Genomic DNA, 25,197 nt, shown 5'->3' with positions numbered 1-25,197 from the left:
AAATGACCTTTCCAGCTGAAAGTGCAAACCCTTTCCAGAAATTTCATACATGCTAGGGGATAGTAGAAGTATTATTAAACACTCATCTACAGACACCAGACAAGCCAGAAGGCTTGTTTTTTCCCTCAGAAATCTCATGGTGCTGCCACAACCACAAGGGATTCTGGGTAGGCGCATGCAAATAAGGTCAACAATGTCATGTAACCCAAACCGAACTTGTTGCCCATAAAAAAAAAAAAAGCCATCGGCGAGGGCTTTCTTTTAAACGAAGACTAGAGCGTTTTTAGCATTTTCATGATTTCTCATTCAGAAGCAAACTATATATTGTTTTAATGTTGGACAAGTACAGCAAAAAGTGAAACAAAATCCATTTTACACATTATAGATTGTATACAGATACTGTAAATGTAAAAAAAAAAAAAATCTGAAATATTTATCTTTTTTTGGAAGCCCCTTAAAATGCCTGAAATTTTCACCCATCCTTGTCAAATCAAGTATATGTGGAGGACTGTAAGCTTAATATCACTCGCAGTCATAAATATATATATTGTACATTTTGAGATACATTTTTAATTCACTTGTTAACCTTCAGAGTTCTACAACAGCAAAGACTACTTCTGGTTATATACATTTTGATTGCAAAATTTTGTACATTTCATAGACTTTGTAAAGGTGAGTGTGCGGAATATTCTAAAATATGTCTATTTTTGCAGATCCCCTTTTGCTGCTGTTACAGATTACTCTGTTACAAGAAATAACGTTATTCAGCTCTGCCTGGAGTTAACAACAATTGTTCAACAGGTTTGTATAAATTATATATATTTCTTATGGAGAATGGTCTACATGTTTTATTATTTTCAGTGTAGAGTTTGACATTGTAATGTTACAAATTATTTAATTTTTCCACCCTATAATTTCCCTTAATAAATGTCAGTGGCTTCCATTCTTGTTGCTTTTATTTACTTGTATAAGACGTGTTTCAAATGGATGTAAAGGTCAGGTACGTATTATTTGCAATGTTCATCCATTAAATTCTTGGACCCCAGTAGGTAGGATTTCAATCTTGGATACTGGCAAATCGAGAGATATTTCCTAGAACATTGCAATGCGTATTATTATATGCTGATCCTGCTGTTTTGTGTCTATTTTTAAGATTTTCCTAAAATGACCACTTATCACAGAAAACACATGTAGTAATGTAATGCATGTTTAAACTGAACTATGACATACAGTGTATAACTGAAATATACAGTTTCATAGTGGAGACAGCTATGATGTCATCACTAGAGAGCCATAATTGTATGTTATTGTGAGTTCACAATTAGAATGTTCATCGTGTCTTTCTTTTGAGCTGAAGAAAGGTAGTCGAAATGCATATTCCTATAAATTGCTGCTTAGTTTAGCTCTGATGACTGATTGGTCTTCCCTCTTCATCAGGTAAACAGATCTGCTTTTAGGAACTTAACCCCGAACAAAGATTAAACTGATGCAGATTGCTTTAGATTAGCATAAAGGCATTAAAACACAGAAGCTCCTGCTGTAACAAATTGAGCCAGAATAAATGTATTACACAAGACCCATCCCTGAAGGGGTGATGCCCTGTATGTGATTTTTATATGTATGCAACTCCTGTAATGCTTGTTTGTCTATGACATGAGCAAGTAGAATTAAAATATATATATATATATATATATATATATATATATATATATATATATATATAATTTTTTTTTTTTTTTTTTTTTTGGAGTAGATATTTTACATGGATGACATTTGGTGAAACATAATTTTTCAGCTGTTTGATTACATTCGGCAAATAAAAGACTGACAGTTATTATAGCACAATGGATAAAATGACAGAGAAAAATCTATTGCAAGTAATTGAACAAACGGAGGATTTCTATTCAATCACTTGTGATAGATTTCTCTCCACCATTGAACAAAGCCCATTGATTTCTACAAAAAAAAAAAGCAAATTATACTCCAGGAAATAAATTGTAAAATATGTATTGCATTAAAACAACAAAACTGGTTACAAATGATATTCATATGCCTGTACTTACTAAAGGAGCATTCTTTTTAGTCGCAACTGTGTCACGCGGAATAAACAGACTGAATATTAGGTATTTTGTTACAATTAGCAAATTGTACTATAGGAGCTATCCAGTCATGCCCAAAACACATTTTCCAAAAAGTAAACATATTGTAACAAACCCTAAATGGAGCAAGGGAAGGGTCCGGTCTGGGTGTAAATGCTGCCATTTATATCCAATTTCAAGTAAAACCACCAAGAGGCAAATAAAATCTCCTGATCATCGCCCATAGTTTTCAAATCAAAGTTTTTCTTCAACTGTATATTCTTAAATCCCTTCTACCAACACACCTAGTGGTCCATGAAGGACATTTAACAGTCTTGTTAGACCTTTTGAAGGCATCACATTCACCCTTTTTTATCTTTGCACATTTTTTTCTTGGTATTTGCCAGACTTGGGCGCCTGCTTAAAGTTCATGTTTGTTTTCGGGGGGGGACTTTTTTCATCTATTACTGTCTTCTTGTTTGTCTTCCAACGTTTTTGTTTTCGGAAATCCTGTTCATTTGTCATGGTTGCCATGGATACAAGAAAATGCGTAGAAGAAGTTAAATAGGGAATATGAGACCAATGGATGGAAGAAAGAGGGTCAACATTAGCTTAGAGTTACGGAGCTAAGGATAGTAGTGGACTGGTTAAATGGTCTTAATCAAATTAAAAATTTAGAGGGTCTTAGACAGTGAGAAATGGCAGGCTGAGGCCCACCAAGCACAGCAGTGTCACATAATGCAGTCACAGTGAAATAAACGGATCCCCTGCCTGCTCCACTCTTTTATATAGACTCTCTTCGTTATTAGTCTGCAGCACAGCCATTGGACAAGCCCTCATGTCAAGCATCGTGTGACAGGAGTAAGCTGATTGGACATTGTGCAGGCAAAATGGCGAGATTCTCCTCTTAGTGTAGTTAAAATTGTGGCCGCAGCGAGGGAACGAATGAACAAATATTTTCATTCTGTGCACGTTAGTTTTTCGTTTCTTTCGTCCAATGTTGCATTCGGGGGTTAATTTAGTCGAATTGACAAAACGGTAACAAAACGCATTCATACAAAAACGAATGCACAAGTCTAGTATTTACTTTTTTTATATGAATGAAAGCACTGAAAATTGTGTAGCGATATTTATAGGGATATTTCAAAGTAGTCGTCATGATATGTGGCAGTTAACTACTACAAGAATTGTAACCAGAGCTGATTTGGCTGCTGGATGTCATATCTTTGTGCCCTTCCCTTTAGCAACGTAGTGAGTGAATTTTCTGATGCTGCGGTCCTGCTCGGTAATTGTGCTTTAGAAACAGAGATGCTGTGCTTTCTCCCAGCGGCACTTACCGCGCACACATGTCTCCAATACATAACATTGTTCCAAAGGGCGAGATTCACACTTGGTGGCATACTTGAATTCAAACAGTTGTTTGCATGGACAGTTGCAGCAACATAGTTGTTTGCTGTGACTTCGAAAAATGGAAGATCGTTACTTTTATAGCTTTAAGATAAGGTTTACTTATTTAAATGTTTCTTTTAAAGGATTCTTCTTTATTTATGTGATCATTCTTGTACATCTGCCTATATCAATATTTGGTGTGACCACCCTTTGCCTTTAAAACAGCATCAATTCTGGCTAATGATAATGAATTTAATATGTAGGTTGAAACACAATCATTAACTGAAACAAAAACAAATGTGTAGGAAGAATAAAACTGGGAGAGGAACAGCCAAACTCACTAACAAGGTGAGGTTACTGAAGACAGTGTAATGTCAAAAGTCAGACACCATGGCAAGACTGAGCACAGCAACAAGACACAAGGTAGCCACACTGTGTCAGCAAGTTCTCCCCAGGCAGAAATATCAGGCAGACACAGGTTTCCAGATGTTCTGTCCAAGCTTTTTCAAAGAAGCAGAAATAAAAGGGCAATGTGGTCACCCTGGGAACCCGTGCTGCAGATGTAAGAGACGTCATGCTAACTTTTTTGTATTTTTACTGCGGTTATGCACAGTGTGATGACATTCTGACAGTTTACCTGGGTAAGTGTAGCATGTTATACAGATGTGTTTGACTAAAGCAATTTGCGGAATTTCATTATTTGACTGCCTACGCTTCTTGATGAAGTCAAACTCCTTCATATTTCCAAAATATAACAGATGTTTAGATTAAAAGTGATCAATTTCCCTTTCATTTCTCGGTGGTGGAAATGGGGAACCTGCAGCATTACTTGAATAGCATGTTGCCAAAATAATGGCAAAGCATCCAACTTACAAATACTAATATAATATAATATAAGAAAATACTATTTTTCTTGTGTATTAAACTGCAGTTTTTGGTGTTGATCTGCATTATTTTTAGATGCCTTGTTAACTCCTGGCTGTGGTTCCATTCCAAAAATATCTGGAGGTCCAGGCTGGGGTAGCCTGCCCTAGTTTATTAATCAGTTTCAGAAAAGGTCCTATCCTCTCAGTATAGAAACATAGTATTTCATAGCAATAGTATTGTGAGTAAAATCAACAGATAAACCCTACTGGCTATGCTGTGTCTGGAGAAGCAGAACTTTGTTCTACCCAAACAAAGGAAGAAACCGTTTGGAGTGGATAAGCACTTCAACTTCACTATGCCAAAGTGAAAACATGGGTTCTCCCTCTTTAAAAAATATATAAAAAATGAAAATATTTTAAAAATAATAAAAACTTTACCAGCTAGTTCCAAAAAAAAAGACGCTTTAAAGACCTCAGAGGGAATTCTAGTAAAAATTAACTAATATAAAATATGGGGAAAAAAAATGGGTGCCCAAACAGCTTGTGTTCCTCCAACTAGAAATATACACTTAATATACATACATTAGAGAGAGACCCATTTGGCCTTAAAAAAAACAATATATAATTTGTGTGGGTGTACTGGACATTGAACAGGGTAATGGTTCAACCAAAATATGCTAAAAGTGGCAAAAAAAACTGTTAATTTGGAGAGTTAACGCCCATCTGTTGTAAAGGGGTTAAAATAAACAGGACATTAAACTCATACAGTAGTAAATTGAAAAAGAGAAAAAAGTATTCCTAAACACACAGTGAGGGTTATTTGAGAAGAAAATGTATTTCCCCTGAAATAATGTTTTTATCGCATGAAGAAATGTATAGCGCACTGGCATATTTATTATAGCTGATATTGAAATTGTCCTGAGTAAAGCACAATGGTTTATTGACTAGGCATCCATATCCTATATCTGAACATTTTAAAGACATTCACCTCTAATGTACAAAGCAGTAGTAATCCAGCTTTGATGTACTTATTGATGCAAGTTGAAGCTTTTTTGCTTCTTTTAACTATGATTGCTATTGTAGCATCATTTTCTGACATGATGGAAATTGATGTGATATTAATTTGGCTTAGATGTCAGGAAATCTGTATAACCCAAAGGAGGGCAACTCCTTTCTACAGAGTTGTTTCATGTTGGTTTTTTTTTACATTACTATATACTATATAGAGAATTATATTTATGTATGTATGTGAGGCAGTTGCTAATATTTTTTTATTTTTTTAATTTAATTTTACTAGAGCCTGTGCTATGCATGCAAATGCAGTTTCTGTATCAATGTTTTTTTATTTGTTAAATTTGTCAAATTAAGATTAGCAGGCGTCTTCTAGAGAACGGCTGGCATTGGGCAAAAAGGGCCACTACCAGAACTGATTTTATGTTTGTTGTACTTGCAATTCTCCATGCAGCCACTAGAGTGTCTAGCACAACATGGGCTTAATCTGAGTAGGGCCATTCTGAGTAAAAAAATAAATAAATAAATAAACAAGTTCTTTGAAAACGGAGGTCTAAAAACTTGGACAGGAATTAATATAGTGCCCACTAGACAGCTTGGTCAATGTTGACTACCTCTGGATTTTAGTTCTCAACGCAAAAAAGTCACTTGCTTCGGACAGCATAGCTCAAAGCAGCTTGTGATACCTTTTAGTGGACCTCTGTTTATAGCATAAGTGTTAGAGTCACACAAGCATTAAAGATCTTGAATGTAAAGATTGTGTGACTAGAACGGGTGCACAGCTCCAGTTGTTGAGAGCCGTAAACATGCTGTGTATCCCTACCAGAAATCAAGTTGTTTTAATTCATTTTAATAGAGATACCTGTGCTGAAGCTGGGATATGTGGAAATTGTGGCCGGTTTCTGGGCCTTGAGGATTGGAGCTTTGCAGCACTAGTCTAAAACATTTTGATTACTACCTTATTTGCTTGATTATAAGACGACCCTGATTATAAGACGACCCCCCCCAATCTGAATATTAATTTTAGGAAAAAAAGAAAAAGCCTGAATATAAGCCTTTGCTCTAAAAAAAAAACCTTGTCTTATAATCGAGCAAATACGGTATTACTAATCTGAATTTCAGTTGCTTGAAGGCATGCCTCCTCATCCTCCTTTTCACATCCCTGCTTTGTGAGGAAGGACCTGATATGGTATTGAATTATCCTTTTAATTATTCATACAATTTCTTATCCCTATGTAAATGTTAAGCTTAAAAGATTAGATTCAGTTTGCAAAAACTCTGAACAATTTGCAAATTAGTTTTTTTGGGACAATGGGCTTTGTTTTGTTTGCAGTCGGATAGTTTTAGGATAGGGTTTTATTTACGTGCAGGTGTTTTATAGTTTTTTACATTTGCTAGATGAATATTTCATCATTTTTCTATTGTACTTTTATTTTAAAAATTGTCAACTGGGATTCCAATAAGAGGTATGAACATTTATGGTTTCTGCAGTTCTCTTTTGTAATATGCTTCCGTTTGCAATGCGGTGTTGGACCAGCCTGATCAAATTGTGTCCCCTACCTGGTCATGGCAACTACCATTACTGCAGTCCTTATCTTTTGTATTGTACAGTGTAACAAAAGCTGTTGGGATGCAGGTGGTATTTTCACTGAAGCAGGGGAAAAGAGAATATTACTGTGGTTATTCCCATAGGGGCTTTTTTGCCCGCCGGATCTAGTCTTGGTTACCAGTCATCACCACCAGTAAACGGTCACCTAGACTTGTGTGGTTACAATGCTTAAAACAGCCATTATACATGTAGCGGGGAAAAGGGAGATGACTTCATAAGAGGAACTCAACATGCTAGTTATGCCATCTTTTACCACATATCTCCATTCAGAAGGTAAAACAGCTTTTAAATCAATATCTCCAAAGCAATTGCTGGCAAACCAAAGACACAAGCTGTACGTAGCTGTAATCTTTTCACTAAAGAGTGAGTTTTACGTGAGCTTTAGAAAATTGGGACATTTTATAGCCTTACATTGTGTGCATGTTGAAGGGCCAACCATGGTGAAACTTTTCCAAAAGTAATGTGTTGAGATGAAATGTTCTTGTTCACATGTAACTCTCTCTTTAGCTAATAAACTCCTTCTTTTTAAACATTGTGTTGATGAGAATGTTCACTTTGTACATTGCTGTTCTAGCTCTGTTAGAGTGTAAGCTCTGATTAGATCAGGTCTCTGCACTGTTTCAGATATAGATTATAAATCGAAATATCTTCTCCATTGAACAGCACTGCAGGAGTATTGCTTACTTTACAAAGTTTATTAATGTACTTGTAATATTTTTATTTTAGGAATGCACAGTATATGAAACCGAAAACAAAATTCTTCATGTGGTGAGTTACCTATTCTATCGTAATCGGTTTTTAAAAAACGTTAGTGTTTATTGCTATTTCAACGTGTGAAAGAAAACCATTGTGGATGAAATATTTTGGTAGGAATGGAAGTGAACTTTAGTGTACAGTGTTTGAGCATAAGTGCTCACTGACCTGTTACATGTTGAGGACATGTGTAAAACAGCAGACATCATGGAAATGATGGCTGCTAATGATTTAGAAATGATTGCTTGCGTCATTCAACAAACAACAAAACTATGCTATACTATACCATGGGCGATGGCAATCATTAGCCAGTTGAAGAGATGCTCTGATCTCCAATGATCAGCAAATGGAGCTGTACAATCTACAGAAGGCTGTGATGTTGTCCCACAGGTCTCCACTGCAGCTCCCTTGTATTCACCTTGCAACGTACTCCAGTTGAGCACTTTGTGGTGGCTCTTTGGGTAAGATGGGTGGGTGACCATTCCTCTGACCTCCCTCGGGTAACACACCCAAACAGGGGTGTCACGATTTGGAAACCTGAAATGTTGAGGATATATGGTATCTCCTATTATATATACATGATACATGTAATGTAACCAGCAGTGACTCTGGCAGAAATGTATTCTCTAGAGCACTTTGCAGGTGAGTTGAGCAAGTCGGTGCCAACCCTGTTAAGTGATTTTGGCAATTAATGTTAGGAGATTTCTTGAAAATTGTCTCGCCAAGCTACACTCAGTGGCATCAAAGTGCTCCCATTTAAATCAGTGAGAGGACATTCCATTTATGAGCATGGAGATCTGCATGCAGTGTTCACCTAAGCTAGCAGTGGAGCTGACTCAAGGTGAGGAGGTCACCTGGCGGGCGATGTGTTCAGCTGAACATATTTCCTGCAGGGCATTTGGGAGATTGTGCAGAAAATTTGAAGGGACCACACGGCTATCATACACATTAAGGTGCATATGATGGCTGGAGTGTCCCTTCAAAAGCACCTTAGCCACCAAAGACGATCAGCAATTATACAGTCAGATATGGATCTCGCATCCACGTGAGCTATCCTAAAAACATTCACTGATGACTGAAGGCCTAAAATGTTGTGAATGAAATACAAATGCTTTAATCATTGAGATCAATGGGTGCTTTTGGTCTTTGTTTTGCAAAGGGGAAAGTAAAGCTTCTAATACATAATCTGTTTACCCTTATCGCCATTCAAAGAATAATGCTTTGTGAAACGAAATTCTGGGACCAAACAGTTTTTTTGGATTTTTTGGAGAATGCAGCTTTAGCTAACTAACGTTCGCTCAGTTCAATAGATGAACGTGTCATGTAAAAACACCTTTATTTTTCAGAGCATACATTGCCATGTTTACATGTAGTTAAGATTACTCGACAATATCATCTCAACTTGGTTGGAGTTCTTAAAGCTAGTGGTGGAAGGAAACAGAGCTACACATTGTTTCTCTGGGGAGTGAGTTCTGAAGTGGCTGCAGTTGTAGGTCTGTTGTATTAATGGACCTTTCTAGACTTGAAACATAAGAGGCATGATTTAGTTTGAGTGTAGTATAAGTACATTTTGACTAGGTGAAACTGGAGAGAGACTTGGAAGAAATGGGTAGGAATATGAGCAGAGGTTAAAAAAAGTGGGACCGAGTTATTATGAACATGCCCTTTCAACAGAAATAGTTTTAAAACTCTTTGGATCCTGTATAATTCTTATGTGACTTTTGATTTACCATTCTTTTTATTACCCTTTTGTTAAACACTTGGATGCTTGCATGTGAACATGGTAATCTTTCCTTCTGTTAAATATAAACTTTAACATTAAAGCTCATTCTGTGCCAGAGGCATTCATTAGGCAGATTTCCAGAGTACAAAGCAAGGGGAATTTAAAACAAAAAGTCCTTATTATTAATCCATTATGTCCAATTATCTTTGAATGTGAAATGTATCCTCTTGCTGCTGAGGTGCTAATCACCCTTCATCACTGCTTTCATCAAATATACCCCATTTGTGTGGCTTAAAACCCCTAAAAAAACCTTCAATTGCAATCAACATTCGTCAGACCGGCACCACCTCCTCCTCCTAAACATAGATGTCCGTAGAATTTGGATATGGATTCCTCTAGTGTGGCTTTGTAATATATTTGCTTTTCTGCTTTCAGTGTAAAACCCTCTCGGGGGTTTGTGATCATATCATTTCTCTATCATCGGATCCACTGGTTTCTCAGTCTGCTCATCTGGAAGTGATTCAGCTATCCAACATCAAACCAAGCGAAGGGCTGGTAAGAAGTACGCAATTGCAGAGACAATGATCGACGGCAATAACATTACACACAGGTCCTCATTGTTGTATGTTTCCCAGAAAATAGAATTATTTAAGAGCGATGGAAACAAAAAAGCGGTATTCTTGCTGAGGCCTTATTTGACTTTGTCATGTTAAATTTTCAATTATTATAAGGGTGTATGCTTTTGCTCACTGACTCAATTGGTTTACAAGTGATTCTGAAATATGATGTGCATATATAAAAATAATGGGCAGACTAGGTGTTTTTTATCTGCTGTGAAGTTCTACGTTTCTATGTTTAACATGCTTCCAAATTCACTGAAAGTAGTGTTTTACGATGGACCTTTACAACGTTATTATCGGTTGATAATTTCTACGGTAATTCTGAAAAAAATTAATAAAACACTGTAGGTATAATTTATTTCTGTCATATAGATTCTCCTTTTAGTATGGGTAATGTGCTGTTTTTGTTCCTGGACTGTGATGTTGAATGTTGGGTTTTTAAGTAAAGTAGAAACTTTGATCTTCGTGCTTCTGGAGTCTTCTGCTCCATCCTATATCAGCAGGGCCAGATACCTAAATGACGGACTCTGTGCTTGTTTAGAGTTATTCATGGGTCTGGCATAATGGTTACTGCACATTATCTGGCATTCTCCGTTGACTTTTTGTGGGTAAATAACAATAGTTTCTCCAGGTTTGGGGGAGCATCTTGGGGTTTTGTTCCTGTGTCTATATAGAATGGTAATGCATACTGCTCCATGCCTATATTCATAATCTGCCCATAACTGGTAAACGTAAACTGATAGGAAGATCCATATCATACACTTGGGAATTCCAGAGCGTCAAATAAAACACTATAGATAATAGTTTGATTGATTTTATCTTATGTCTCAATGTTTTTATTGCTTTTAATGATTCTTCTGCCTTCCATATTGAGTTACTAGTTACAAATTGTGCCTGATCTCATATAAGCCTTATTTTTATACTTCATCTTAGTCCTGGAAAGTCATTGCTCAATTTCAGGCGCTATAGGCAATCTTTCAATTCACCGTTTTCTGACAATGGTTTTATTTATAGAAAATTTATATTGCTGGTCTGTTCACTGAGAAAAAACATGGATAGCAAGGTGGGAAGGTCATCTCAAACGATCACAAAAAATCAGGAATCTGCTGTGCAAATAATATATAATTCCTTTAAGAAAAAAAGGGAACTGCTAACTGCGTAGAAAGTGCCCCAGGTAATAGACAAAATGTGAAGTTTAAACTTGTGGTGAGAAAATAAAAGATCTCTTTCCTCTGTTTGATGTAATTTACAGTCCTCTTTTTTGATATTTTGATAACTCTCTGGAGATCACACATTATTGGCTGTTCAAACTTTTTTGTAGTTTAATAGAAAAACATTAGGAGTAGGAGAATTAGGAGGTACCATCTTGACCTTCATCACCGTGATGATCTATTCATATTTAAAGACCCTAGCGTCATGACCAAATGCGTCCTCTTAATGTTCTTAAGATTTCTCTGAGCAGCATAATAGATTCCCCTATGAACATCAGGCAAGTGCCATTATGTAATTGTGTTCAGAGCATTTCAATTTATTTTATATGACAAAATCCCAAAGTGCATGTTGTCCTACCATTATACCGCTGGGTGACTATTAAAAGCTAATTGACATGTCGTTATCAAATAATAAGTCCGTCATTTCCTCAACTGTATTAAAGTGAAAATAACAAGACATTTACAAAGCTGGGAAATGTTTCATAATAAAAACTCCGGTGCTCCTCAGATGAAATCTTATTCAAACAGATCAGCACCAAAAAAAACACAGTATTTTTTTTTTAAGTAACTTGAAATTATTTTTTCTCTATATTTCCATATAGGTGCCACACCTTCATTAGCCTGGCTAACCCATCTTAATGTTTTTTTTCTTCTTTCTATCAGGGTATGTACATTAAATCCACGTATGATGGACTTCATGTGATCACTGGAACAACAGAAAATGTAAGTAAGGAATAAAAAATCCAAATCCCGAGTGGCATAACTAGGTCACCTTTATGTATTCTCAATACATGAAAAATATATATAGGGCCTAGGTTAGGCATACACAGGCAATGTTAGATTCTTACTCTACTTCGCATCTTGGTGGCTTAGTATGAAAGTGGACCGGTTAATCTTTTAAGGTGGCCTGTAAGGGGTGGTTGGAACTATATCCCCCATCCCACTCCCATACTAAGATACTGCCATACCTGGGAGCTCTCAGGGTTTGACCCGGAGATTGCCGGGTGAGCGCTGCTCCTCCAGTTCTCCGGATCAAGACCGGAATCCACCGGGTCGCGCGGGAGCGGGGTCTCGACACACCTCGGTCCCCGCCCATTTTTTGCCTTTAAATGGGGATGTTTCCCGCTGCCGTCAGCGGGAAATCCCATTTACATCAGCGGGACCTCCCAGCAATGTCATGGGAACGCCCGCCGATGTCAGTGTGCAGTGCTGGACGCGTCTCGCAAGCAAGGCTCCGGGTAGCCGGAGCCCAGAAGTATGGATACTGCCCCAGAGGCAAGTCAATATGCCGTTCAGCAATGAAACCACTTTTCACTCTGAAATCATTTGATCGTTCCAAGAGAATTTGGAACTGCAGAATCTACAAATGTTTATATTTTCATATCAAGCATTGTTGAGAAATACTTGTTTGCATGTAATCATTTGTACAATTGTAAGCTGATGTAAGAGTCATAATTGCTTATTTTGTAGTCTCCTGCTGATCGATGTAAGAAGATCCATGCAGGGGATGAAGTGATCCAAGTGAACCATCAAACTGTGGTATGTATGCGGCATTTCAACCATTGGCATCTGGATATTTAAAGCATGCATTAAAAGCTTTGCAAGATATGCACCGTTATACAAGCCCATCTGTAGAGCATCGCCCCGCTGTGTGTGTACTGGCTCATTATTGCTGATGGAACGATAAATATTTAATAAGGTGATGCAATGTTTGTGAATCAGTTGTGTGACATTCATTGCATGAAATGAAACTCTTTGCTGGGCTAAAAAGGAGAGGTTTTGGGCTGATTCAGTATATGGATATACAGTATCTTCACTAGGATCCCCTCATGTTGCTTTTCATACTTTCTGTGCTGTCCAAAGAAAGATGAAATGTCTCCTCGTTTTGCTTAATCGTGATCTCAGTACAATCTACAGCCTGAGATCACATGTAATCGAGAGGTTAGCTTGATTAAAAAACACATGTCGTCCTCAGCATTGTTCAGATGCTGATGATTCAAGAAAAGTCTGAACACTTGAACTTACACCGAACATGTTTCAGCTATACAGTAAGTAAATACACAAATCGTCTCTACAGGCTGATTAGCACTTCTTTGTCATATAAGTGCTGTGTAGTAGAAGTTATGGTAGTCACTGATGACCTACAAGACTTATTTTCTTTTCTTAATGCACAGCTGGAGTATTGTGAAAGTAAACTTAGTGTAGTATGAAAGCACAAGGCCGCTTGTTATACCTGGTATAGGGTTGGCTCAGCTACTGTGTATGGGAGTTTCATATATAACATATTATTCATAGTGAAAATACATTGTAAGCACCCAAGAGCAGGACCCGCATCTCTTCTCGTACCATTATGCCTGTTTGTTAATGTTATCGCTAATTTTAATGTTATTTTTTATTTAGTATTTTCCATTCATAGTGCTACAGAAGCTGCTAGCGCTCTATAAATAAAATGTAATAATAAGATGGGTAAGACGGGTCACGCTAACCCTGTGTACGTTACTGCTGTGTTAGGAAGAAGGAAACAGCAAGAAAATTACCTTGCTACCATTTTTATCATATCCCGAACATCTGCTACACCAAACCTCCTCAACTGCCTTCATCTAAAAAACTAAATAAGGCAGACCTACAACTGTTCCACTTAGACAAAACCCCTTTAATGGTTTAATCACATAAAACATTAAATTGAGATAATAAAATTTTACAGTGCTGAGAACTATTTATTATCCCATTAAAGGTGAAATTATTAGTTTAATAAAATGAAATAGAATAAGTTTAAACCATAGCATAGGATCGAATGAATTAGTCATTAGTCTCCTAAATTGTGATTTAGCTAAATCTTCATATGTAGAGGAGAATCTCCATATGCGAAAAATGGGGGGGGGGCAGCACAAGTTTTGTAGAAGTTTTTTTTGGGGGTCTGTGGCAACAATCTGCCGGTGCTGTTTTTTTTTTCACATGATCGGGCCCGGAGCTCTCCTCTTTTGGACGTGTAGGACTAGCCATGCATGGGGGGCTAGTCACAGACAGACTTTAGTGGAAGAGGGGTGGGAGGGAAGTTGACGGGTAGTGGTAGTGTCCAAATACCCCTCCCTTGCCCAGATTAAAAAAACTGACCAGGGGAAGCAGGCTTTACCCTGATACTCTGGGTCAAACCTGGAGTGTTCCCAGGTACATGACAGGTGCCTAGCAAACATTCCAAAAAAGTTTCTAATCCTGAATAAAGCTGAATTTAGTAGAGTAGGTGGAACATCACCTTTAATAACCAGAGTGACGCTGACATATGAATAATGTAAAGTTTCTTTTAAAATGCTCAAAAAGTATTCATCTCTTGCCCCTCCTTGTGTCTGTACTAAGTGATTATACTAAGCAGAGATACCCATTTGATATGGCCGTGCCATAGATAAGTATATATCAGTGAGAGATGTGACTCTGGTTGCTAGATCTAACAGACTGCTTTGTAGGTGGTTATGTTTCAAGTACATGACTCAGTCCTTTTGAGTCTCAGCAGTAAGGTTTCTCCTTTATCGTCTGACGCAGTTTGTAACATTGCCACCCTCTCTGTGTTGTTAGCCCAGTCGCTCATCCGCATGACTTCTTCCAAAGGATTAATTATGTTGAGTTTCGTGATTAGTAAAATGGTCTCTGTTTCGTTAGTGTTCTTTAAGGTTCTGTCGGTTCCCCTGTCAGATAGTGGATGATGAGAGACTTCTATAATTTACAACCATTAGCTGGCTAAAACGGAAATGAGTCTTTCGTGTCTGCTTGAAGTAAATTGTAGAACGCTGTGGGCGTGCAAACTTCTTGAATACACAGCTCTAAGTTTAGCATCTATAAAACAAGGGTCCGTGTTGCTATATTGTGTTAATCTCGGGCAGACTCGGTTAGATATAAAATGAATATTGTGGCATTTTGGTGCTTCTTCTGTATCTGTTAGGTAAGCTGATTACCTGTACTTGTGTCAGGTCTACATATCATTACTTTAATGTAGCTTTAATGCTTTTTGAATAGGTAAAGTTATTAAAGGTCACTCCAGCCATCATGTGTACTTTAAAGTGTGTGATAGCTGAGAGGTCCCTTTTAAATCTACATGGTGTCCCTTTTGGGAAAGGCTGTCAGGGACATTAAACTGTCTCTTTAAGTCGATCCCTCTATTGTTATTTTTATAAATGTGTATATGTGTAATAAAATGCACCTGTAAAAATGTTTTATTATTACAAGACTATAATATGCTTGATTGAGTCATTCACCAAGTAATTACTGGATTTGGTTTCTCCTGTTAACTGCAGCTATATGGGCAGAACCCTTAAAACCTTCTTTATCAGCTTTTGTCACATTAATAATAATAATTAGTAATAATGTGCTTTACTGCTTTGTTTACTTCTCTGTCCCCACAAGGCTTCTTGAAAAATAAGTCTTTTTGTACCATGAATTTGTAACATTAAAATTGTTAAATTGATTACGTGCACTGATCTGTAACACATTATGGTTATTGAAGTAGCATTGAAGATAATGCAATTTTGCAATTCTATTTCTTTAACTTTTAATATTTCAACTAATTTACATATTTTGTAGGGGGACATAGCTAGTGTTTGCCCATATGTCATTGTTGGTACTTAAAATTAATAATACGCTTGGGTGAATTGTTTAGTTTCTACTTTTCTTTCCCCCCCCAACTATTTTATAATATGGTAAATGTGTTTTTTTAATTTTCTTTAATTGAGTATCTTGTGAATGTCTTTTACGTCAGTTTACCTTCAGACAATTTATCCTCTCAACTGTATCTACCGACAGCTAGTAATATAACTTTATAATGTATGTAGTAGTGCATTATTTGAGTGTATATGAGGGCTTCTATGGTGGAGCACCGGAAGGTTATGTCTCCACTCTCTGCTGGAGAGTAGGATCTAGGTCCCCAACAGCGCTGTGGGGATCTGGATCCTAACCCTGCTGCTTGCCCGCAGCAGGGCTAAATGGGAAAAAAAACACCCACCCGGCACCTGGAGCTGCATGTCTCGGGCGATATGAATTGCGCATCCCTGCGATAAACCCGGATTGTAGGCCACGCCCCCATTTTAAAGACTTGGGGGGAGGTGCGGCCTATATTCGGACAAATACGGTATCTTATTAAATGAGCTACTCTAATGAAATAATATGATTTATAATTTCATCTTTTAGTGTCAAGTCGGTTAAAATTACCTTTGTTCCTGTGTGTGAATTTGAGCATAATACTGACTGTTTGCTTAATGGAACTAAACCATGTAAACATAGAAACATAGAATTTGACAGCAGAAGAACCATTTGGTACAGCTAGTCAATTTAGTCAAATTAGTTAATTTCCTCTGTGGCAAATCGGTTATTACTTTCCCTTTAAACAGGCATGTGGGTCTGGGACGGGGTTGTCTGTGTCTTGTCAACTATGATCAAAAATATCCATGTACACAGCCTCCTGAATCTTAATTTACTATCGATATATTTTATGTTGCTTTTTTTTATTTAAAGAATTTACAAATCTGGTGAGCAATTCCCTTACAGTAATATTTTGATTCAGCCTGCGATGACTGAATGAATGATGATCATTTGGATGCAAGGAAAAAGGGAATTGAGTACAATGTGTATTTCACCTTAAGGAAACTATAAATGCATCTGTAAATAAGGGTTAGTGGGTTTTAAAGTTTGCATTACTATGTTAACTTTGGAAGTGTGTTCTGCATGTGTAATAATAGATTAAGCAGTTGCTCAAATTTTACTTGAGCTACATTTTGTTGAATGATGGCAATTTTAATCATCCTGATTAGCAAGGGACATTAGCTCAACCTTCCTGCAAACGGATTTTCACAAGCAGTATAGAGGATTGATGCTTAGAATAACTTTGTCTGCATTATGGTGTGAACACTAAACAGACTAGACAAAAACCACAAAAGACTTTGCCCGTTTGGCTGTACACTTTCCCTTTGGCAGGATGCTTGTGTCTTTTGAAGTGTGTCATACACAAAACAAGGATAATCCCAGTTGACTTTACTTAGTTATGCTTGTTGGACATCAAAGAAGGATGATTTCTGAATGGAGAAAGTAGCTCAGACAATGCAGTATGTAGTACAGTGTTACTGGACATTAATGATTTCATCATACCTAGGAGCGTTATAAATGAGCTGACAGCCCTTTCCGCATTGTAATGACTTTTTAATGATGACAACCAAGAGGTTCTAGTGATGTCCCTTAAAAAAGTAAAGATGTTCTGAATTGGATCACCATGTAGCTCTATAAACTTGTACACACCATGTAGAAGAGCACAGTTTAGATGCCTCAACAGGAACGTCTTTTTCGGGCACAGTACATGCTTAACACCTGGACCCTCTTGCCCCTCCCATGGCTCCACCCATCACTCCACCTTAAGATCCCCCTTTTGTCCTACCTTTTGTCTCACCCATCACTCTGCCTTCACCTTGTGTGAACAGGGACAAGTATAGGCTTAGTGGCAGCTGTGTGCAGTATTTAATGAAGCCCGACTCGCAAACATATACTGACACACAAACTCTCATTAACATCGTACGCTAACACTCCCACACACATGCTAACACACATACATTCATGCTAACACCAAACACTTACACACTCTAACACCATACTGTAATGCACACATGCTAACATCATACACAGACATGCTTACCCCATACACTAATACACGCTCTAACACTACAAGTGGATATACACCCTCATGGTGATGCCATACAGTATCACACACAACATCATACGCACGCACAGGCTAAGACCACACTCTTATATACAAGCACAGACTATCCAATAATATACACTAACACACACTCACTGACTCTTAACACTATACATTATATATATACACACACACACACACATATATACCACTGCCTCCCTACTCAATGGGGTAACAACAAATGTCAGAGTCCTGTAAAATACACATACACACACTAACATACAACCAGACTTACACATACTAACATACTTGAACACAAAAACTAACATATGTATTTAGCAGAATTAAAAATATAAATCTAGATTTTTTTAATGAGTTTATAAAACTTTTGAACTGTTTGAAAAATTCTAAATGACATTTTCTGTATCGACAACATACTTTTTTTTTCTTCTTCTTCTTCAACCATGCACTAGAATTTTGAAGTATACTTTCCAGATCAAAGATTTTTGACAAACCTTTGATATAAGAATAAGCTTCAGAGCCTGGAATTGCCTGGATGCACACTTAAACAAATTAGAATTGCATGAGCCATTCATGTTTTGCTATTGCATAGGTTCTATTAGGTTTTGTTTCATGTATATATTAGTCTGCCGGTGCCACCTTTTCATAATGATAAATCCTCTCTTTTGAGTTGTTACAGAAGCACGTGCTTTTAGGTTATTGTTCTTTTTCGGTTTACACCATATGTGCTTGAAGGAATAAGCTGGTCACATAATGACAACAGTTACATAGTAAGGGCTATACCTGGGTCTCCTGCCAGTGTTTTTAGTTAAATGGCAACTAAAGCTTATGAGATAAAATAATGACTGAATCAAATTGTTCGTGTTCTTTTTTTTTTTTGTTTCATGCTCTATTTTATTTAAATGTTTTGCTTGGTGCGTTGCAAATACAAAGGTGTAGGTAAAACATTTTTATTCTCCTTTATGTCCCATGATCCTTGAATTCCACCAGTGTCAATTGGTCAAGCAACAAGTTGCTGTAAGCTGCCTGGGTTTTAACACGAGCCTCTAGCACTACTACTGTTACATATTTTTGTGAATTAAAAAAATATTAATTTTATTATTAATCATTCAATACAGAAATTTATAGCTATTTAACGTTTTAAAAAAATAACAGCTACAAGTGCTTCTCTATCTTTGGGGCTTTAAGTCTACGGAGCGCACTCACAGGCTTACTCACTTCTAATTGAAAAGAAAATGATTAAATACCATACGTTTTAGTGTTAGTTATACTGTCCTATAAAGTTTATTTTCATGAGAGCAGGTAGAGATGTAGTCCTAATGAAGCCTACTGAGACCTTGTGGTGTTACAACAAAAAAGATTGAAGTTGGAAAGTATTTTTTGCGGATACCTTGTTGACGGCCAAGTCGAGTCTTTTTGTTCTCATGAGTTTCTCTGGCTCTTGTTTGTTCAGTATAATATTTTCCTATTAAGAATATTTTAAGAAGGGTTTGCCCAAATATTTGGAAGATGGAGTGCTCGCTAGACGATGTAATTTTGAATTATGCGCATGCATTATGCATAGACCACGTAGCCCCTGTCTGTAGGGAAATAACACAGGGAAACAGAAAGGTAAGGCACATTTGGTTTATGATTACAGATGCAGTGAGGTTATTTCTTTTCAGCTCAGTTTGTGCATGTGTTAGCTCATTTTCAGCAGATTAACATCTAAGCATAGTTGCTAGAATGCCACAGAGGAGGCCTCTCTTATTTTCCCAGCATCTATGAACCGGCACAGTCTGTACGGAGCACTTTCTGAAGGTACATTTTAGAAGAGAGGCAACGTTTGGGTACACAACTTGGACAGATGAGATTTGTTATGCAATGGATCTTGAAGGCCATGATGGCATATTCAGTCGCAACATAGTTTATACAGCGTACTACACTTAGGTAAGATGTAGGGTCACGCTGTGTTCAAGCCTAATGTTTGCCTTTGCTATGTGATTGGTGGAATCTGCTTGATGCCTTTTTTTTGGTTTAAATCTCTGAATATATTCTAAAATAGGTTAATGCAGTCTCATTATATAATATGTTATATATTGTGGTGTTTTTTTGATTGAATCATATTTATTATTTTTTTTCATAACATATAACATAAAAGCAACATAAGCATACATAATAAATCTTGGCTTCTTGACAAAATTATATCATTCATCATCACATACCATTTCAGTTCTCTGTATGGTCATATATATTGTGTTTTAATATGAGAAGGGACGTGTTACAAACATGGCTATTTAAGTTTAACACAAATCATGCTGAAATTGTCAAAAAATTGATCATGCGATACACATTTACTGTCCAAGCTGCAGATGTCTGAAAAGCTCAATGGAGAGCAGACATTGCTTGATAGCTTGCCATCAGTGGTGCAAGCTTGCATTGTCTCCTATAGAACATTCATCCTCATGAGTAAAATAGTGATCCTATTAAGATAAACCATAGGACTCGTAGAAACCCAATCGGTAAAAAACTTTCTTATATTAGGCAAACCGTACTTATATTAAAAGTAAGATTAACACAACCATTGTCTTAAGGGAGAGAATAAAAAAGCCAACTAAGTTATCTTCGGACAATGAGGATCTCGCAACAAGAATGGCTCTGCCCTACAGGACAGAGAATGATTGCTTTAGGAAGTGAACATCACAAGGTAAGTTAGTTGGCTTTTTTAATATAAACACTTAAGATTACTATTGTACAAACCTATAACAAAAGTTTGCTTTACATGTGTTTTAAGACTGTTTTAAGATTCTGCAGAATACCCCTAAATGTATTTGCCCCCCCCCCAGCTAAATGGCTAGCGGGAGATGTGTTTGGTCGAACACTTCTCCTTGCACGTGATATACTTTCCTCCAGTGTTGGCGCTGGGAACTCCACGTGCCGGGGTCTAAACCCTGTGCACATGTGTGGAAAGTGCTCCCATTGATTTGCTGCTTCATGCGGCCAATCAGTGCCAAGAATAGCTGGACCATGGTGGATTAGGGCGGCTGCATCTTCTGTGTCCGGTAAGTGCCTGAAATTATTTTTGTTTTGGAAGAATACTATAATAAGCATTCTTCTGTATTGGGGGGGTGTCAGGGATATTAAACTAACAAAATATATTTTGCTTGTACAATGATGGTCCTCATGGCATAGCATTTTCACATGAGGTTATCTTTGCTTATATGTTCCTTTTCTTCATTATCTGCCTTATCGGAAAGCAGTGTTTTGTTTGGCTAAATTAAAAAAAAAATATCTAAATTAGTTCTGGATGTAAAAGCAAAAGGTACTGGCATAACAGAAAGTTTGTGGCGATTGAATGGTTATATATAGATAACAGCGCGAGGGCTTAATGATCTGGACAGTAACATCACAACTGTTCTTTAATAGCGACTAATAAGATCATGATGTAGCTACATGTTCTATTATAGTTGGTTTAAAAAGCTCTAGAAGTGACACTTAGGAACATGCTACATCATACATTGTAGATTATTAAATCTTTTTGCAACGTTGTCACAACATATTATCCATAATATATATTTTTACAATGTCCATGTGTATGATGATGTCACTCAATAATCAGGAAGCTAAACTGATTTTCCTGTATTGGGTCCTCTCCAAACTTTTATAGATCATTAAGTAATATAATAAATAACTTGTCTGCATTATAGTGATTTTTTTTTTTTAAGTACTTTTTATTCCTGTTTAGTCATACAAATTTAGTTTCCTTGGCAGGGATTACCTAGAGCATGCTTGGCTGATTTTGTAAAATCTCGGGCAACTATGTTTAAACTTCTACTCTTCTCAGCATTTGGAACGAGTAAGCCAGTAATTATTGCAGCTCATCCATTATATGACATTGTTTTCCGTCCTGCTTCCCACCTAAGTTAGAGGCATTTTTTTCTGGCCATTTATTTCCTAACATTAAATGTAGCTGTCAGATTTACAGATCATGTACAAGCAGTCCAAGAACCTTTACCTAAGGTGTTGCCAAATGTTAATCCTCCCCCATAGTTCTGCCAAATGCTCGAATACCTTTAAAATCTCTCTAACCCCATGACAAATCACACCTTTGTGTTCCTTTTTGCTTGAAATAACAGAACAGCACCTGCATGATGTTGCTTTTCTCTTTAACGCGTGTTCTTCCGATGGACTTGGGGAAAGCTTTACAAATTATATGTCTAGAGAGAATTATATATTGTATAATGCATTGGTCTGTCTGTGAGTTCTTGTAACTTTTTTCTTTCTATGGCACATTGGAGTGTACCCAATGGAATAATACCGTCTTTGTGAAAGGTTTCATAATTCCCTGTTGAATAATATATTCTACTGAATAATAGAATCTCTATGTGAAAATTTTCATCATTCCCAATTATCTGACCTCCTGAAAATTGCTGGATTATAACCTTGGCCAGCCTGGCTTCGGTCTAGCCATTTTCCACGTACATTTTTTGTATGTGTGTATATAGCGTTGTAGGATGTAGTTCTACTGTTGTAGAGAGGGCTGCCATTAAGTAAGATGGCAGCACTGTTGCCTCATTAAAACCTATTAACCTACAGTTAGTAGACGTATGGAACAAGAGAGATATACTCTCTCCCATGAAGCTATTTCTAACCCAATTAGACAATCCTCTTTTAATCTGGTTCCCAAAACTGTGATGCATATTCATGAGCGGTATTAAAGATTTACACAAACCCACCGTCTTACCACTTGTGTTGAATATTTAAAAACACGGTCAAACTAATACGGCAGAATAAATTGTTTTGGCTTTTTATTCTGCGGTCATAAAATATCAAGTCCCCTATTTAGCTAAAATAAAACCTGAAATATAACTAAGACGAGGCAAAGTTATTCTGTCTGAGATGTGAGCGTGCATTTTACGTTTACAATGGTATGCATGGCTTTAACCTGTGCTTATCCAGGGAATATTTGTAGTAAAGCAGGTATAATAGATGTTCATCCTACAAAGTGCTGGTAGATTAGGTCGGATGGCCTCCATTTTACAGGCACAGGATAATATTATTATTATTATTATTGACATTCTTTCTAACATAAGGTAATTCATGTTCAACATCATAAATTAAGCATCCAGAGTGTTCATCTGCGTTTTTAATGTTCAAGGACATTAGTGATTATAACCTTTTGTGTAAAACAAGTTTAAGGTACTTGCCACACCAGCGTGATTGCTGAGGATAACGTCCATGTAATGAAGTTGGTCGGTATGTCCTTTCAGAACACGGAAGAGACTGCTAATTATGATGTGCAGAATGTTTATTTACTACATCGTCAATGCATTGTCCACATTGGGAAAATAACAAAAAAACTATTCTGTACCGATTCCTTTTAAATGTGTTACTAACCACAGATATAAGATGATTTACTTATGATTGGCGTTCCCATGGACTGTAACGTTTATAAGGATTCACAGTAATTGGGGTAGTTCTATCTGGCATGTTACACCAGTGGATGTATCATGAACCTTACCTAAAGTATGGAAACAATCTTTTTTTATGGATACACAGCTTGCGAACCTCGCAAAAATGATCATAGAAACGTTCACGTTGGTTGGCATCGGCAATCCTATTTCATACTCGCATCTAAGCACACCTTCCAAGTGTTCTGGATCAGTGTTCTGGATCAGTGCCTGACACTGTTTGAAGTCCTTATTTCATACGCATTTTATACGATCCTCTTTGGGATTCAAGTCCTTTTAATCCTGTAACTTTGTCAACGTTAAGGGTATTATAGCTGATAACTACTGCTACTGTACATTTGCAATGCGCTGTTGTTTAATCATTGGGCTGGCATTCCTGCATGTCCACCTAGCTTCAAATGTTCTGCTGGCTAAACCTGTCTTATATTTCCTGGCCTTATAATCCTTAATGTTGATAGGTATGGAAACCCTTGTCTCTTTGCCCATCATAGTTAAGCTATACGCTGCAACTATGGGTTTTAGTAATCCGACTACATCATGTATATTAAATACCATACATGTCTCTTCTATAGAAAATATACCAATCAATCATTATGATTTTTTTATTGGTCAGAATAATTTCTGTAACAATTTATAGTATGGGTACAAATCATTCCCAAACAAGACACCGTGTATCCCTGGTACTAAAGAGAGAAATACCATTGTTTTCTGTGGACGTCTTTAGTGTTGTTTAACAGTTTCCACAGCATGAGCATCTGTTGTAAAACCACTAGAGATAATCATTATTAATTACTTGGCTGATTGAAAAAAATTGCCATATTGGAGCATTTGATGAAGGATTTTCTATGCAGATGCCGGTGCGCACATGATTGCCATACAATCGTTCATTTGTTGGTAGCAGGGGGTACTGTGGCCGGACATGCTGATGGAAAGTGAAAATTTGTATTCTCCGCAGGAGTAATTTCTTCAAGTGATAGGCGAGAGAAGCAAAAACGAGACTTACTCAGGTACTGAATGAGACATTGGTATTCACCGGTTCTCTTCTCGCAGTGAAGCATGACATTGTTTTAACATCGTGAGCCGTAAGCGATACAGCAAGAAAACAAAAATGTGAGATGTTTTGTTGTTTTATGTGCGCATATAAAGTTAAGATAGGCTTGGATATGAAGATGTTTCCGATGCACTCATAGCCACTGGGACATAAAGACCCAGTTAACATGCATCGTGTAGCAGAGATGGGTATCGTGTATCTCTATAAATATCCCTGTGAATAGTAAAGGATGTCTGTGCCGGGGAGGAGATGCTAAAGTTCCTTTTACATGTTCTGGGTGTGTAGGACTTTACAACCTGTTGAATTAGCAGTTATCAAGTTACTCTTCCTGTCATTGTCGGTAGGGGAGAGAGATACAGCGTCCAAATCACTCCTTGAAAGACCTCCTGTTCAGCTTAATGCTTTTTTCCTCTTTTCCTTTTCTCTTTCTAATGAGTTATATTTAATTCTTGTCTAATCCAGAATTTCTACTCATTTTTCTTGTTTTTTTTGTCCCTTATTTCATATTTTTAATTATGTTGATGTCGACCTGTTAATGATAATATCATCTGCCATTAACAAAGACCTCCTCCTTTAAGACATAGTTGGGGCATTATTTTTTTGTTGTTGCAATTACCACCTTATCGCTTGGCCTTCTAATACTGAGGCTTTGATTAGGTTATGATTAATAGTTCGGCTGTTTGCAGTCTCAGTAAAGCATTTTAAAAGAAAATTGTGGAAAATCTGAAATATGAATTTATATATA

At 37.0% G+C, this 25,197-nt stretch overlaps 1 protein-coding gene and 1 long non-coding RNA gene across 2 annotated transcripts in view; both read left to right on the top strand.

The window, feature by feature from the left end:
• Positions 1-25,197, top strand: part of LOC128474878 (uncharacterized) — a 152,278-nt gene that overhangs the window by 60,405 nt on the left and 66,676 nt on the right. The window lies entirely within an intron of this gene.
• The window catches only part of CNKSR2 (connector enhancer of kinase suppressor of Ras 2), a 116,525-nt gene that overhangs the window by 25,175 nt on the left and 66,153 nt on the right, over positions 1-25,197 (top strand). The window contains exons 5-9 of the mRNA XM_053457286.1: positions 714-801; positions 7,680-7,721; positions 9,865-9,984; positions 11,924-11,983; positions 12,731-12,799. Of these exons, the coding sequence (XP_053313261.1) occupies positions 714-801; positions 7,680-7,721; positions 9,865-9,984; positions 11,924-11,983; positions 12,731-12,799 (379 nt within the window). The remainder of the gene's footprint in view (positions 1-713; positions 802-7,679; positions 7,722-9,864; positions 9,985-11,923; positions 11,984-12,730; positions 12,800-25,197) is intronic.

This window comes from Spea bombifrons, chromosome 2, assembly GCF_027358695.1.
Source record: "Spea bombifrons isolate aSpeBom1 chromosome 2, aSpeBom1.2.pri, whole genome shotgun sequence".
Classification (NCBI taxonomy): domain Eukaryota; kingdom Metazoa; phylum Chordata; class Amphibia; order Anura; family Pelobatidae; genus Spea; species Spea bombifrons.
This window is presented reverse-complemented; position numbering and strand designations above follow the sequence as displayed.